This window comes from Polyodon spathula, chromosome 30, assembly GCF_017654505.1.
Source record: "Polyodon spathula isolate WHYD16114869_AA chromosome 30, ASM1765450v1, whole genome shotgun sequence".
Classification (NCBI taxonomy): domain Eukaryota; kingdom Metazoa; phylum Chordata; class Actinopteri; order Acipenseriformes; family Polyodontidae; genus Polyodon; species Polyodon spathula.
The window spans coordinates 3,708,351-3,723,552 of record NC_054563.1 but is presented as its reverse complement, the minus strand read 5'-3'; the positions used below and the strand labels follow the sequence as shown (position 1 = coordinate 3,723,552).

The 15,202-nt window shown below is 37.1% G+C and overlaps 2 protein-coding genes across 2 annotated transcripts; both read left to right on the top strand.

Moving 5' to 3' along the window:
- The first annotated feature begins 1,268 nt into the window (after positions 1-1,268).
- On the top strand, positions 1,269-10,399 carry angptl5 (angiopoietin-like 5). Its single transcript, XM_041232624.1, has 8 exons — positions 1,269-1,877; positions 4,996-5,173; positions 5,820-5,923; positions 6,585-6,678; positions 7,541-7,641; positions 8,582-8,702; positions 9,156-9,341; positions 9,870-10,399. The coding sequence occupies exons 1-8, from the start codon at positions 1,773-1,775 to the stop codon at positions 10,187-10,189; spliced, it is 1,209 nt and encodes a 402-aa protein (XP_041088558.1). The 5' UTR covers positions 1,269-1,772; the 3' UTR covers positions 10,190-10,399.
- A 2,479-nt stretch (positions 10,400-12,878) lies between these two features.
- On the top strand, positions 12,879-14,581 carry LOC121302584 (phospholipid scramblase 1-like). Its single transcript, XM_041232586.1, has 4 exons — positions 12,879-13,003; positions 13,470-13,512; positions 13,643-13,854; positions 14,396-14,581. Exons 1-4 carry the CDS (start codon positions 12,905-12,907, stop codon positions 14,579-14,581), a joined length of 540 nt encoding a protein of 179 aa, XP_041088520.1. The 5' UTR covers positions 12,879-12,904.
- Positions 14,582-15,202: the final 621 nt, after the last annotated feature.

Here is a 15,202-nt window from a genome sequence, read left to right as displayed (position 1 = left end):
CTAATTTTAACGGTGGGACAGGGGAGCAAGCATGTTTGTGGTAAGCACCAGATGAAAAAAAACATCAACAAAACAAACAAAAAAAAAAAAAAAAAAACCAAAAAAAAAAAAACAAACAAACAAAAAAAAAATGAGTTACGCTCAGAAAACCAGCGCGTCAATAACATATTTCGTTGCCAAAGGAAAAAAGCCGAGATCAAGAAAGATACATATGAAAAGACATTTACATATTGTGTGACTAGTTCAGCAAATCTGTAGCATTCCCCAGACTCACAAATTGCAAAGATGCTGCAGGAAAGTGTAAACGTCACACATAAGGCGTGTCTAACAATTTCAGCATCAACATCGCTTTTGAAATTCAGATTGATTGCTGACGTGTTTATATACAGCAAGTGTGTGTTCATTTAAAATAGAAGACAGTTGACTTAGTGGAATGTTACTGACAGTGGTATTATTGATCAGCCACATGCAGAGTAATGAATAACGTTGCAACAGTTTAGGAGCGGAAAACAATTAAAAATGTGTAATTAAGCAAATTATCATTTCAGTTAAGGTTAAGTAATTGAGAGCTCGGAATGAAAACCAACAGACTGGATCTCCAGGACCAGGGTTGAAAACCACGGCTCTAGTGTTCCGAACCAAAAAATACAATTGAAGTGTCTGCTATGCAAGCACGAAACACAACAGATTTTTTTAATGAATTTTAAAGATAGAAAGGCAGTCAGCTAAAAATGTGTAAAATAAATAAATAAATTAATTAATTAAAAAATCACAAAATCACTCAGGTGAGACAATCTTGTGATTTGCCCAAACATCAATATTTTTCAACATTCAGGAAGTATTGTAAGGTCCATCGGTTCAGAGAATAACATGTTTTATACATGTATCTATTTGAAAACACTAAGCAGAATACATAATAATAATAAGCGTTTACAAAAAATAAATATAACGCTTGGTCCTTAAAGGGTTAAGAGTGGCACTATTTCAAAACTATTTCAAAGCCAGATTAAGTCCAAACAAGGCTTTTATTAAAATATACATATATGTATACAAAAATCGTTTATTTTTTCCTAGCTCCGACCTTATAAGTATTTGCTTGAGGAATTGTATGTGTGAATTTAAATTGATTTCTGGCATGAAACTTAGCGGTATTTAATACTTTACAGATGTATCAGAAAACTTACTGCAGGCATATGACCAGACTGGTTTGGGCTTTACAATTGTAAAGAAAAAAGGTTTACAAGGCATTTATATAGCGAGCATAGTGAGAACAGCTGCAGCGTGACGGTGTAGAGAAATGTGAAATATTAAACAAGCCTTTCTTTAAGAGAAATACAGTAGGGGTGTCATAGGACGCCATCTGTCTAAAGGGTACAGTAGATTTAATAATATATTATGTAGGCGCTATGCGTGAATCTGAATTCTGTTACATCTCGATGATACTATGGGCCAGTTACTCAGGAATATCAATCCTGCCATGTGTTTCTAATTTTTGAACAAACAGCCGTTTTTAAAACTTCAGTACAACGTTTTAGTTTCAGGAGTTTTTCTGTCAAACAATATTTTGAAATGGATTTTTGATACAGCTTTGAACACTCGCTTGAGCTGACTGTTTTTATTATATCCTGATATTACATTAGCTCATTGCTGTTTTGGGCTGTTGCTGTTGTGCAGATGCCAGCAGAGCTGCATATTACTTCAACAAGCAGAGATTCACTAACCTTCTCTCGCTAGATAAGGCTGCAGTCAAGTGAACTTCTCGCTAAAGGAAAATGATACAGTTTTGTGAATTCTTCCTGGTAATTCAAGCCGTCTTCTTTTCTGCTTTGGGGGTGTCTGTCCTTGGTGATAGCCGGACAGCTTCACTTAATGCTGTGGTAGGTTTTTTTTTTTTTTTTTGTTTTAATGCGTATACGTTACATTACTTGTCTCCTATATGGATCTGAGTAATGGCTATTATAGTGCATAGAATTGTAGTGTCATTTATTCATCCAGTTATTTTATTTGTGCTGTTCTGTTGGCATAACAAGTTACATAACCTTAACTTTAAACTTCCAGTAAGGTAGGCCATATATGCTTAGAAGCCGGTACAGGATTTTCAGTACTCTGAAGCTTTTAATATATCTATTAGTATGTGAGTCACCACATTGGTATTAGCAGCAGGCATGTCTGACGGATATTATAGAAAACTACAAGGTCCTGCAGGCAGCGGTCTGTTTTCTATTTTTACTGAATTTGAGGTTAAAATCGGTTCCTTTTGTCACTTTTTCGGTTTATAATTTTAAGTCTGCAAAAGAAAATGATTTAAGTTAAACCCAAATTAGCACACTGTTGAAGAGGGGTTTTAAGGGCCCGCTATTGCTTGTCCACGTATCAATTCAATAAGAGGCAAGACAGGAAATAGCTTGAAGTTGGCTATTTTAGGATTTTAACTGCACTGCATCACGCTTTTGAGGACTTCTCAACAGATAAAAATGCTCAGTTAGATCCAACCAGCGTACATTTGCCGTTGTTAGTTCTTTCAAACAATGCTTGAGCTGAAATGTGTAGCTATTAGAGCTCTGCCCAGCACTGCCCATCTCTGTCGGCACCACTGTATAATTGTACAGTTGACCCGGTCACTTGGGAGACCAGTAGGTGGCCAAGAGTGTGACAGACCCCAGCTGAGAACTTTGGTTGTCCTGTCGTTCATCAAATCGATATATGTCTTATAAAACAAAAAGAGATTTAAATAATAATAATAATAATAATAATAATAATAATAATAATAATAATAATAATAAAAAAAAAAAAAAAAAAAAAAAAAAAAAAAAAACAAAAAACAAAACAAAAATAAATAAATAAATAAATAAAACAACAGGCATCTATTTGTTGTAAAACGTAAGGCTTTATTTGGAAATAATTAATATAAAACACCCTCTTGTGAAAAGTGGTATTTTTCTGTTTTACCATTCCTGTTGATGTTGGTGAACTGACAAATTAAGCCAAAAGACAATGTTTAGTCAATTAAGCAGCCATTTTGATTGACTCAAGCCTAATCCCTGATGATGTGCACAGTGCTCCTATAAATACAGAAGGGATTCAGAGATTATTCTTGGTGTCTGTGTGCTAATTGTGACGTTAAGCAACCAGTGCCGCCAAAAAGAAATCTTTGAAGAAACAACCCGGGGAAACTGTGCTTATCTAAAGTCTTCCAGCTTTGAGAGAATAAGCAAAATAACTTCAGGAGCAGGAACAACAAAAGCAAAGCATTCAAACTCCTTTTCTTTAGTTATGATTAGTTGACCACTTTTGCTTTGTTTTCTCAGCTTTTCATATTAACAGAAGTAAAAATAACTGCTTGTATCCCAGTTGTGAATATCAATAGAAGTAAAAAGAAAGGCTGTTTTAGGTCAATCTCCGTCTGAATTATTGAAATCCTTAGGCACAGCGAAAATAACATTCTTTTTTTTTTCTTTTAATGCAGGTTTAATGATGTGCAGATTTGTATTTAAGGCAAAAGAAAATAAATTATAAATATTATGTTTGTAGGAAAGAGGAAAATGTCCAGGGTTTGGAATTGGCATGTACATCAAAACTGTTTGCTAGAAAACACAATTTCAATTCTAACAACGAATTACAGAATGTAAGAAACGACACAGACTTATTAGCGCTGCAAAAAAACCCATTAAACTATAATATTTATGTACTGTACAGTACAACACATACCAATGATGTGACAACATTTGTTTTTCATATGGGACTACACTACAGTAATATATTAGGGGATTCAAACATTTTATATTTGCCTCTCCATTTAATATTTTTTAAGCAATAATTGCAACATTTTACCGCCACAATAAATGAGTGGGAATTATGGGAGGGGGCATAATACTCTATTAAAGCTGCCTTAAACTAATGCTGATTGTAGATTTGTCCTAAAATGGGGGGAGAGTCACAATATCCTTGATATCTCTGGCCTGGAAGTTTAACAGGAATGGTATTTCAAACCTGCCCCTGGCACAAAACATGGTTGTCAGCTTAGTCAATGGCAGAATAATTAGAAACAGAAAACCGTGTGATGAGAGTTACTGTCAGTTAGGCCTTGTCTTGAACAATTGTGTGACTGTGTGGAAAAGAAATTCATACCAGCTGTGTGACAACACAAACGCTACATCCTGCTTTTACCTGGGTTGGCCCTTCTCTGTTTTTAATGAGGCAGCTTTTTCCTTCAGACCCGTACAGAAAGTTAACTGTAGCTCATAATCACTGCACTTGCTTCCTGTTAAATTCAGTATTGATTTTAAAGTTATTTTTACTCCTGATGAGGCCCTTCATGGTTTTGGGCCTTTATATTTACAGGAAATGTCACACCCTGAGATCAGCAACTGCTGAACTTTTGGTAGTTCCTAGAAGTCGTCTAAAAACATTTGTTTGAATTAGCTTAGATATACTATGTAAAATCAAATGGTATTGTATTGTATTATTATGAAGCGCTCATCCAGTAAGGGCACCACCACTGAATCCCAGGAGAGTTACACCATTGGGAGCTCACTGGCTGAAATCCTGGCCGAGTTGTCCTTCCTGGCTAGGGGTCCGCTGGGAGTGCTGTATTGGCCTTTGCGCTCCAGTGGGTTGGGGGAGGGAAACTCGTCTTGTGTTAGGTCACTTCATCATGTGACCCAGGCTCTCGAGCAGACCTCCAGACAGAGACCCCCCAGGCTGTGCCCTTGCTTCCAGGGTTCATTAGCTTGGTAACATCCTTCGATTAGGTTTAGTTGGTGAAAAGAGATGATTGGCTTGACAGCCTACTGTTCAATAAGTGGGTTGCAGCAGTGAGGCAACATTCAAATTTCCACGGGATGAAAAAAATACAATCTGTTTAACAATAGTAATGATAACCCTTGGGATGTGTAGAAACAGGAGAAGTTCAGGAACCATTAATCACTAAACTAGCTTGCAACAGTGCTATGTAATGTCGTGTGTTTAATTAGCCCCCCTCCTGTCTTTTACAAGGATACTGGGCAAAACAACTCTGCAACGGATATCGCTGAACAAGAAGCAAACATCACAATGCTGAACTCCAGCAGGGCCAGTCAGGCGTCTCCTTCCAGCAGAAACAAAAATGAGCACTGCCACATCCCCTGTGAGCTGTCAGCAAAGCTCATAAAGGAAGAGAAACACTACATGTGTCGTATGTATCATTTTCCAAATAAACAGGGGGAGCAGCCGTTTACAATGTAAGGATCTGCCTCCAGTCCAAACCACCTTACAGCATGATATCAAAAGCTAAGCAAGGTCGAGGATTTTTGTCATGAATTGCTTGAGAGACCCCCTCCTTATAGAGGTGCTCTTTCCTCTAAGCCAGAGCTCAACCAGCGCGCAGGCAAGGTGTTAGAGATACTGCTTTCAATGAGATATTAGACCTATGGTCCTGTCTAATTTGTTGTAAATACAGCCGCCATAGCACTTTATTAATACAGCAGGGGTCTAGCATCTTCTTCTCCCCTTCAGTTCAACCTCATATGAAAATCCCTGTGAATTAGATGGTACATATATCCAGTATAAATAACTTCAAATAAACAAATGAAATACAATCAAATATTAATTTGGCTAACTAACAAGTTTGTAGCTTCACAGCCTGTGTATTTTAGCATGGGGTTGTGGGGGCCAAAGACCCCAAAGTAAAATTGTGAACTTCGCAGTAAATCAGTTCAACTGCGAGCCCATTAACTGTGCCAGGGAGTTCATTCATCAGGGAGTTAATGCACGCTATACAGTTCAGCCTCATAGCAGCAGGGCAGGGCTGCTTAGTAAATCTGTTTCCCATTTTATTAAAGGAAACCTACAGCACTCTCTTGTTTCCTACACAAGAAGCACAAGGAAATTGATCAGGGGCATGATGGAAGATCATCACCAATCCCTGGAGTTTCTTTCAAGCCAGTTAAGTTGCTTTTTAAAACCTGTTTTCCCTCTTGAATCCTCTCTGTTTGACAGTGTTATCCATGTTAGTGTATGCAGTAGAATTACTTCACACTTGTTAGCTACACTGATTCTCAACAACCAGTGTTTGTTTTAATGTCTTAACAATTAAAGACTAACGTATTAAATAATAATAATAAAAAAAAACATAAAAACGTATAGTATTAATGTTCCATTCCATTATTATGCAGCATCAGACAGAAGTTTGACATTTCTCTTACCAGCTCAGCTTTACTGTGGGGACCCTGCTGAATTGCTCATTGTAAATTCAGTATCCATGCACCACTACATACCTGCTCTAGGAGTAGGGATAAACATGGCATTGAGTAAGCTCATCACTTGAGTCGTGAGTTGTCATGGCAAAGGGACTTGAAGAAGAGTGTTGTGTAGGTGTCTGAAGTGTTTTCCGTTAAATGCAGTATGCAGATATGTTTCTCAGACGCATTTTAACTTTCATTTATTTATCGACCGCAAGGAATGGAAACCTTTTTTTGGAAATGATCTTACCCGTGTGTGCATGACTCTCATGAAGTCAGACAAAATTTTATTTGAGGACTAAGGCTATGACGTGATGGCCAGTCAGTTTCCACGCGTATGATAATGTGTCATCCTGCCTATCCTAGATAAGAGAACTGATGAACAAAGTCCAGCTGCTAAATGCAGAAGCTTGGAGAAACAATGTTGAGCCTTTCCCCCATAAACCTGTGCAGTCTCACGGTAAGCACACACCCTTGTCAGAGTGTATTCATTGAAGGATCCACAGTTCAGTGCTTGCTGTTTTTTATTTACCGTTTGCTCAAACCTGTGATTCCTATAAATGAACGAACAAACATGCTACAACAGGCTGGAAATGCTACAAACCACAAAATAAGATGCAGTAATACAGTAATCTGTCACATATCTGCCTGTTACATATCTCTTCAGCAATGTTAGTTTATTATTGAACAGAGATAGTTCATATATTATAGATCCTACCAAAGTTTTTGTACACTGATTTGTACGTGCTCCGTGTGCAATCATTGCTGGCAGTGTCACGTGAGCTGTTCAGTGTGCTGATATGTAAATAAATCCTGTTCACCTGCAGGGCGTATCAATTTCAACCTCCATCAAATCTGCTGCCTGTTATCCAGCAGTGAATCCGCGCATCCACAGCTACTGTGTCACAAGTATTAATGCCCTGTATCTTTCTAAACAATGGATTTATGGGCGCTCTGTAATAAAAGATTAATCTCAAAACAATAACTGTGTGAATATAGAAATGGTATTTACAACAGGATTCATCTGTCCGCCTTTTTACATATCCACCCTTACTGTGGTGTCATCGCAGTCGGATATGCGATACATGTATTAAATATCAGCTGGCAGGTAACTGGGCATGATGCCAGCAGAGGGTGCACACAAACAATGAGCCTTTATTGGGAAGACTTGCTTACAGTAGGTGCACAGTTGTGGGAGTTACTGCCACTCAGAACTAATTTAATTCCCATTGTAGACATTCGCTACAAAGCAGTTACACATAGATCAAACCCGGTGTTATTCCAGCTCAGCTGACTTTTGGCAATGTATATTTGTCTTCCAGGGCAGGACTGCAGTGTCATCAGAGACAGTGTCGACTTTGATTCTAAAACTCCGAGCGGAATTTACATCATCCAACCTGATGGAACTGATTATCCATTCGAGGTAATAGAGAAATATATGGGAACAGTTTTCCCCTGTTTTAAGATTTAAGTTACAGTTGTATATCACTGTTATTTGGTCCAATATTACTGCATAGTATATGTTCATGTCAGCGCTTATCTTTTAAGGTCTGCAGCATCTCATATATAATTTTTTGAATAAGCGTCCTTGACTGATCCCTCACGAAAGAAGACACTTTATTTTATTGAATCAAATACGGGAAGGAATGGCTTGCTGGATTACAGGGATTAGCATAACATAAGAAGATAATTTGTTAACACAAGCATTTTGATTCACTGTATTCCAAAAGCTTATCCCAAATAGTTTAAAATACTGGCATTGATGTTTTGGGGGAAAAATAAATTAAAATCTACCGAACTTTGCTGTGTCAGTAAAACAGTACCCAAGTACATAGGAATACACAAAGGTTGACCTCAAAGGAAAACAAAGGGTCCTATTCAGTTAACATTGGCTTATATGTGATGTGTTAATTAATAATAATAATAATAATAATAATAATAATAATAATAATAATAATAATAATAATAATAACAGTAATAATCAGTCTCCACATTTGCTTGGTTTATTGCATACATTTATATTTTCCTAAATGCATTTTCCCAGCTAAATGTTAATTGACCTGGGCAGTAAGTGCTGCAGTGTCATTATTGGTGGCTCATATGATGACATTTCCTGTACTTACTGTACAGTATCCTATTTAAATATAAATACACACACAAACACATTATAAGGTCTGAAAATATCAAAAAGAAGCGTGGTAAAGAACATTAATTTTTAGATAACTATGCAGGGTTCTGGCAAAATATCCTACAGCATATTTCACTGTATTCTAGTAGTTTTATTATTAAAGAAACCTGTCATGATTTTGATTAGCAGATGTTCAAACTGACCTTAAATTTAAAAAAAAAAAATTTTTTTTTAGGTGTTTTGTGAAATGGATTATATGGGTGGAGGATGGACTGTAATACAAAGACGAGTCGATGGGAACATTGATTTCAACAGAGCCTGGTCAGAGTATATGGATGGATTTGGGGATCTTTCTGGTAAATCATAGCACAGTATATGGTGAAACTTGGTGAGGACATTCTTTAGCATAAAATATTGAGAGTATGCTCTTACAGCAGGGTTCTTTAAAAAATCAATTGTCTGTTTAAAAGGAAATCGGCTTCACTTTAGTTGGTGCTGTGTGCTCCCTGAAAAGTTATAGATGTAATTATAATGTGTACTGTATTTACCATAAACCAAAAATAAGCCCTAGCAGGACATAGGCTTATGAAGACATAATATTGCACAATCATCCTGATGTGCTACAGCAATGGGTTACCCTACACAGTGGTTCATTGTACCATCATGTTACTATTGGTTTGTCACAACATGAAATGGCTCATACCAATGTACAGTAGCTGGTAGCAATGCATTGCCATTGCAGATCATTTGGCAGGGGCAGTGTATACAAATAATCAATAGTAAACTGTAGTGTATTCTGCTTATTTTAGGTGAACATTGGCTGGGTCTTAGAAAGATTTTCCATATTGTCAACCAGAAGAATACCAACTTCCACCTCCAGGTGGCGCTGGAGTCCTGTGATGGCACATCTGCTTACGCCTCCTATGACAACTTCTGGATGGAAGATGATAGCAGATTCTTTAAGATCCACTTGGGTCGCTATGCTGGCAGTGCAGGTGAGAAGGACACTGCTGTATGATCATTCCTCTTTGTATTCCTGCAAATCTACAGACCACACTTGTATTTAACACTACTTGTTGTTGGAAGTACAAAATGCAAAAATGACTGCTATTTTATGTATTCTCTATTCAAATATTTTTCACTTCAATTAACTTTTAATATATTTATATATTGCGACTTCTGAGACAGGCCCCCCCCCCTTTATTATCACAGTGCCACCATGAGGTAAACTGTTTTATCTGCAGCACAGGTCTTGACACTAAAATCTCTATTAACACTCCAGAATCAGCTGCTTTAGCATTATGATCTTTATATTTATATTAAAAATCACACCAGCCCCCTTACCATAATATGTACATGCAGTATGGATGCAATTGTTATACAGGTACATGTCATCTATCAAACACTCAATCATTCAAAGAATAAACAAAACTTCCATGAAGGAGGCAGATAGACTAAGAAGTTATTTAGTTGTATTCACATTATTATATAATGTATTGATTCTATCACTGTATTTTTGATAGGAGATGCATTTCGAGGGTACCGGCAAGAGGACAACCAGAACTCTATGCCCTTCAGTACTTTCGATATTGACAATGACGGCTGCAGTCCATTCTGCACCATCAATGGGTCTGTTGTGGAGAGCTGCAGCACTAAGAACAATAAAACAGGCTGGTGGTTTAACCAGTGTGGCATGGCCAATCTCAACGGGGGTCTTCTGGAACCCGACAGCTCCATAAACTCTCACATTCAGTGGGACACCTGGACACAGAATGGAATTGCTGTCACTATCAAGTCTGTCTCCATGAAGATCCGGAGAGTCTACAATCCATATTTCAAATAGTTCTTCACTTGGCTTCGTCTTAATACATTGATAACAGCACTTGATAGTTTCATTTGGTGGTTTGAAGGACGGCTATTTCTAAATTTATAAGTGTTGACTGATGACAGTGTGTTGGTAATGATGCATAACTGATATGTTTAAAACAAATTAAATCTCTAGCTTATTGTCTGAAAATAATAATGTACTTCATTATATATAAAACTACAGAATAAAGCCTTTGAAAACTTTGGTTGGTCTTAGTGTATTGTTTCACAAGTGCACATTAAAACTACATTTTAACACAGAACCAGAATCCTGTAGGCAATTAAACATTTCTGGAGACTTTTAAAACAACTAGTTGTGAAAGGCAGCATCCAGCAATTATGCATTTAAGCCACATCTTCAAAACAGTCTTGATCTGAGCAATTTGGTGAAAACTGTCTAAAACATTCACAGTTAATCAGTTTCTTCTTCATTGATTGCCAGGAATTAAGAATGGCCTTGAGTTTGATTGACTTTGGAGTACACTGATTTGTGTTACAGCTGTACTTACTTACCGCTATGTATTTCAAATCTAAATTGTATTATTATTTTATTTTCATTTCCAATGTAATGAATCAGCCAGGGCATGACTACCTAACCTCCTGATTGTAAAGAGCAGGAGACAAATATCACTTCCCTTTAAGGCTTTCATATTTAGTGATTGGCTGTACAGTGGGGAAGATTGTGTAGCAGTTAAAAAAAAAAAAGAAACACAGAAAAAGCTTTTTTTTATTACTTCCCAAATATCCGTACCCAGTCCAAACGGCACGTACTCATTCCTGACATGGCAGGCACAACAAAACTTAATCTGTTGAGCATATGTGAGCGAGTGACGAGACAGAAGAGAACAGCAGTGAAACTACTTTAGGAACTGCAGACTCCAAGTGGAAGATAACATGAGCAGGATTTTAAATTCAGATCAACAACATGTGCTAAATAATGTGCACTATATTTTTTTTAAAGATAGTTTTGGAAATCTAGGTAAAAACTGTAATGATAGGACAGCCTTCATCACCCAAAATGAAAGTCCCCACCAGAAATGTAACACACAGACTGGTGATGAGCCTAATAAAATATACAGTGAAATGTCATTACATATTTGTTTTGCCTTTGTCTAGCAAAACATTGAATTTGTTTATAAAAGTTTAAATCCTTACCAATTAGGCATTTAAAAAAAACAAGGCTAATTGAAATGATGAATTTAATTGCAGAGAGAAAAAACCTGTTGAATTAATTTTAATGTTTAAAACTAGAAGGCGCTGGTAAGAGGTGCTCATTTTACATTCTATGTGCACCTGTCTTTTTTCACCATCCAGAACAAAATGGGAGTAAACCCATTGCTCTGATGTAAACAAGGAACATCTGACCTAGTATCAGCCTGGCTTTTAAAACAAAGTGAAACCACTCCCATTCAGCAATCAGCTGGTTTAATCATGTGATCTGTTAAAACTTATAAAAAAGGGACCAGGAATCATCTCTCTCTCTCTCTCTCTCTCTCTCTCTCTCTCTCTCTCTCTCTCTCTCTCTCTCTCTCGAGATGCAAAGGTGAAACAAAGGTGAGGGCTTTTCCCTGTTCTATTTTTCCAGTACAGTGTTTGAAACCAATATACAAAAACAAAAGGTTATTATATGTTTAAAATTCACCAGTATACTATTTGGTTGTAGCCATTTTGTTTTTAACCATTCTTTTCTACAGATGATATTCTGTTTGGTCTGAAACAATAGGGGCCAACATGGGAAAAGTCATGGCTGCTATAGGTATGACATTCATGTTTTAAACTATTATTAATAACCAACAACTTTCTAAATTATTATTATTGTTTATGGGCACTGGAGGATGTGGGCCTTAAGTCTAGGTTACAGAAACTGGTTTAGGCAGGGGATAGATTCAGGGGTAGCTATGAGGCTAATGTGCGGTCCTTAAGGGTCATTAAAATTGATACATCTATTTGTTACATTACTGTTGTTGGGACAGCTGTGCTTCAGGCTTGCATTACCATATAAATATGTCAGGAACAATATATCATATTTAATCTATCATAATTAAGATTAGGGAATATCATTCTCTTTTTTTTTTTTTTCAGGACAGTACTCTCTTCCCAGCTATGGGCCCGTCTCTTTCCCTCAGATACCAACCTCTGCTTCTATAACCCAGCAGGGTCCAGCCCCTCAAGTAGAGCATAGCCCAGCCCTTCATATTGTATACAGGGCTGTTCCTGTTGGAAATGCAGGTATGGCACTGTAGTTAGAGAAAGATATTTATTGTGAAAATGAGTACAAATAATGAGTCATTGAGCAGTACAAACCATCAAACTAAAACCAACTCAGGGAAAGTTTCACCCATCACTGTCTCGTAACATGTCTTTTGCAAATGCCTGGATTCACTGGCTCAGTGTTGTGTGGCTAAATGAATTGACAAATGTAAAACGCATTTTTGTTTATTGCTAATTTAAGTATGTATTTACAATTTGTACAGACGCTTGAGCCCCTTTTTTGCCAAGCCAATTTAGATTAAGTATATTTAGGGCATGTAGCCTATGCTATTAAAAAAAACAAACAAAAAAACCCAACTTGTTTCATATAAATCAAATAAACCCTAAGCTGTGTGGTTGCCATTTCCTGTGGAATGTAATATTTCAATTCTGTCCACACATTAATATAGCAGCCCCCACTCCAGGCCCAGTAGCTCAGTTGATGGGCCTGAATCCCAGTATCGGACTGGTTGGTCAGTGGATGCCATTGCCAGCAGATCCTCCTCCTGACTGCCCTCCTGGACTGGAGTACCTCTCAGTGGTAAGAAGCTTGGGATAACTACATGTGACTGAGGAGCACGTGAATACAGCATGGAAGACTTTGTATATACTGTAGTGACACCCCTGTTGTATTCTAGACAGCAATCAATATCGGAACCTCTGTTTGACTTTGACTACCTGGTAATCCATCTGCACTTCACTGGCTGTTAATTAAAGCAAAGGGGTATTGGCACTAAATATTATTTAAATTAACACTTTGCTTACAGAACTGAATGTGCCTGGTCTGGGTATGAATATACACTGTTAACAATTAGGCAATATACACACTTAAAATCGTGCCCTTTTTTAGAATATAAGCATATAAAATATTTATAGATCTGATTATCATGTCTTGCAATTAGCTTGAACGTGGTATGATGTGTTCAGATAGTGCTGACCATTAAGAGCTTGACAGTATCTTAAAATTTCTATCAGTGGTTAAAATAAAAATCTGTATTCTTTTTCAGGTTGATCAGATCCTAATACATAAAGTACCTGATAGAACACAAGGTATAGTAAAATCTTTGAAAATTGCTGTTAACTTATTTAAATGTAACATTCTCTTTTGATTAGTCCCATAAGTTTTATTTGTTAAAAGGCTTTTATAATGGACAAACCTTTTTTTTTTTTTAAATATAAGGAAATAGTACAAGAAATTGCTATGAACTGAGAAACGGCCTGGGCCAAAGGATTTACTATGCGCTGGAGGAGCCCAGCTGTGGTGCTGGAGACCTGTGCAGAGATACACGTGGTTTCACGCTACGCATTCAGGACAGCAAGCAGTGCAACGTCATGCAGATTTTTCGACCTTGCAGATCTCAGACTCGTTGGTGCCCTGGCTGCTTGGAAACAGTGAGAACATGTATTTAGAATCTCTATTTGTGTGTGGAAACTTGACATTGGAATTGGCTTGTTGCTCGTCAGATTCTGGATTTAAATTGCAACATGCATAGAGTTGGATCTGATGCGGTAACAAGAGCTGTTTGTACATATTAGTGTTACAAAATGTGTTCAAATATATTGATACATGTATTATACAGTATATAAAGAATGTCACTGTTCGTTGTTGGGAATTCAGAAAATAATTCAGTGAAGTGCCCATTCAGTTTATCAATCATCTCAATAGATGTTTCATGTAAATCAAAAATTGGAGTTATAACAGAGTTTGCCAGCTGAGGTCTGGGAAACAAACAGTCTGTGTAGTTAACAAATGCTATATATTTAATTGAGCCACTGCAGTTTTTTTGTATCCTCTCTGTGTGTCCAATATTTGATGTATCCAGTTACAGATTAGAAGCCATTCTAGACTTATTTACAGGCATGCTTAAACAAGATTTGTTTTTACTCGCCAACTGACAATAAATAAAACAAGAATTCAACGTCCTTTTGAAAGATGGTGATCCGGGTGCCAGAGGGGGTTCTGATTGGCTGCGTGTCTCAGATGTGGCACCCGTTTGAGCCCAAGTTCTGTGTCGATGTTAGCGGTGAAACCGTGCTCAACATCAGTGGACCCTGTAGGCTTGTCAGCTGCTTCAGTGATGACCACTTTCGAGTGAGTATGAGAACAGACTTACAGTAGCTGAGGTATGGTATTGAGAAACAGAAGCCATATGCATGAAATACTAACCATTAAATGTGGGGAAGAAATAAAAAAAGGCTATAAATCTATTTGTTGTGCATCCTAGTTTTCCTCCTGTTTCAAAATATATAACTTTGGAACTGGACTGTTGGATGTAGTTAAGTGATGGATCCTGGAAGGCTATTCTACACCAGGTTCAACAGGTGTAGTGTAATAAACTGCTTTTGTAGCTGGAAGGAGGTTGCGTTGGTTCAGCTAAACAATTAACATGGTTGGTGGAAATGCCTGGTCTGCAAGAGTTGACCATACCTCATGCTGATATGGCATCATAGTTTAAGCTCTTGCAAACTGTATTTCAGTTGTAGTGTGAATACATCTTCGTTATAATTAGGGGTTGCACATTTAAACTTAATTTAATTTATATGATTAATATAAAAAATATCCATTCACTAAAAAATTCAACCAAAGTCTGAGCTGCAGCCACTATATACTGGTGTTTCAGTAGCACATTCATTTTTGTTTCTTGAATAGCTAATGCAATTTGTACTGCTTATAAATGGGATTCAACTTGTTGGTAATGTGTATTTGTATTCCTTTTTTTCTGGATCAGTTTTGCGTTTT

What these genes read in the sequence shown, in the direction of transcription:
- angptl5 (XM_041232624.1), top strand. Translation starts at nt 1,773, where the DNA reads ATGATACAGTTTTGTGAATTCTTCCTGGTAATTCAAGCCGTCTTCTTT. An exon ending in GAACTGATTATCCATTCGAG is followed by an intron (nt 7,642 to 8,581) that starts GTAATAGAGAAA and finishes ATTTTTTTTTAG; the next exon opens with GTGTTTTGTGAAATGGATTA. An exon ending in TGGATTTGGGGATCTTTCTG is followed by an intron (nt 8,703 to 9,155) that starts GTAAATCATAGC and finishes TGCTTATTTTAG; the next exon opens with GTGAACATTGGCTGGGTCTT.
- LOC121302584 (XM_041232586.1), top strand. Translation starts at nt 12,905, where the DNA reads ATGGGCCTGAATCCCAGTATCGGACTGGTTGGTCAGTGGATGCCATTG. An exon ending in AGTACCTGATAGAACACAAG is followed by an intron (nt 13,513 to 13,642) that starts GTATAGTAAAAT and finishes TTTAAATATAAG; the next exon opens with GAAATAGTACAAGAAATTGC. An exon ending in GCCCTGGCTGCTTGGAAACA is followed by an intron (nt 13,855 to 14,395) that starts GTGAGAACATGT and finishes TCCTTTTGAAAG; the next exon opens with ATGGTGATCCGGGTGCCAGA.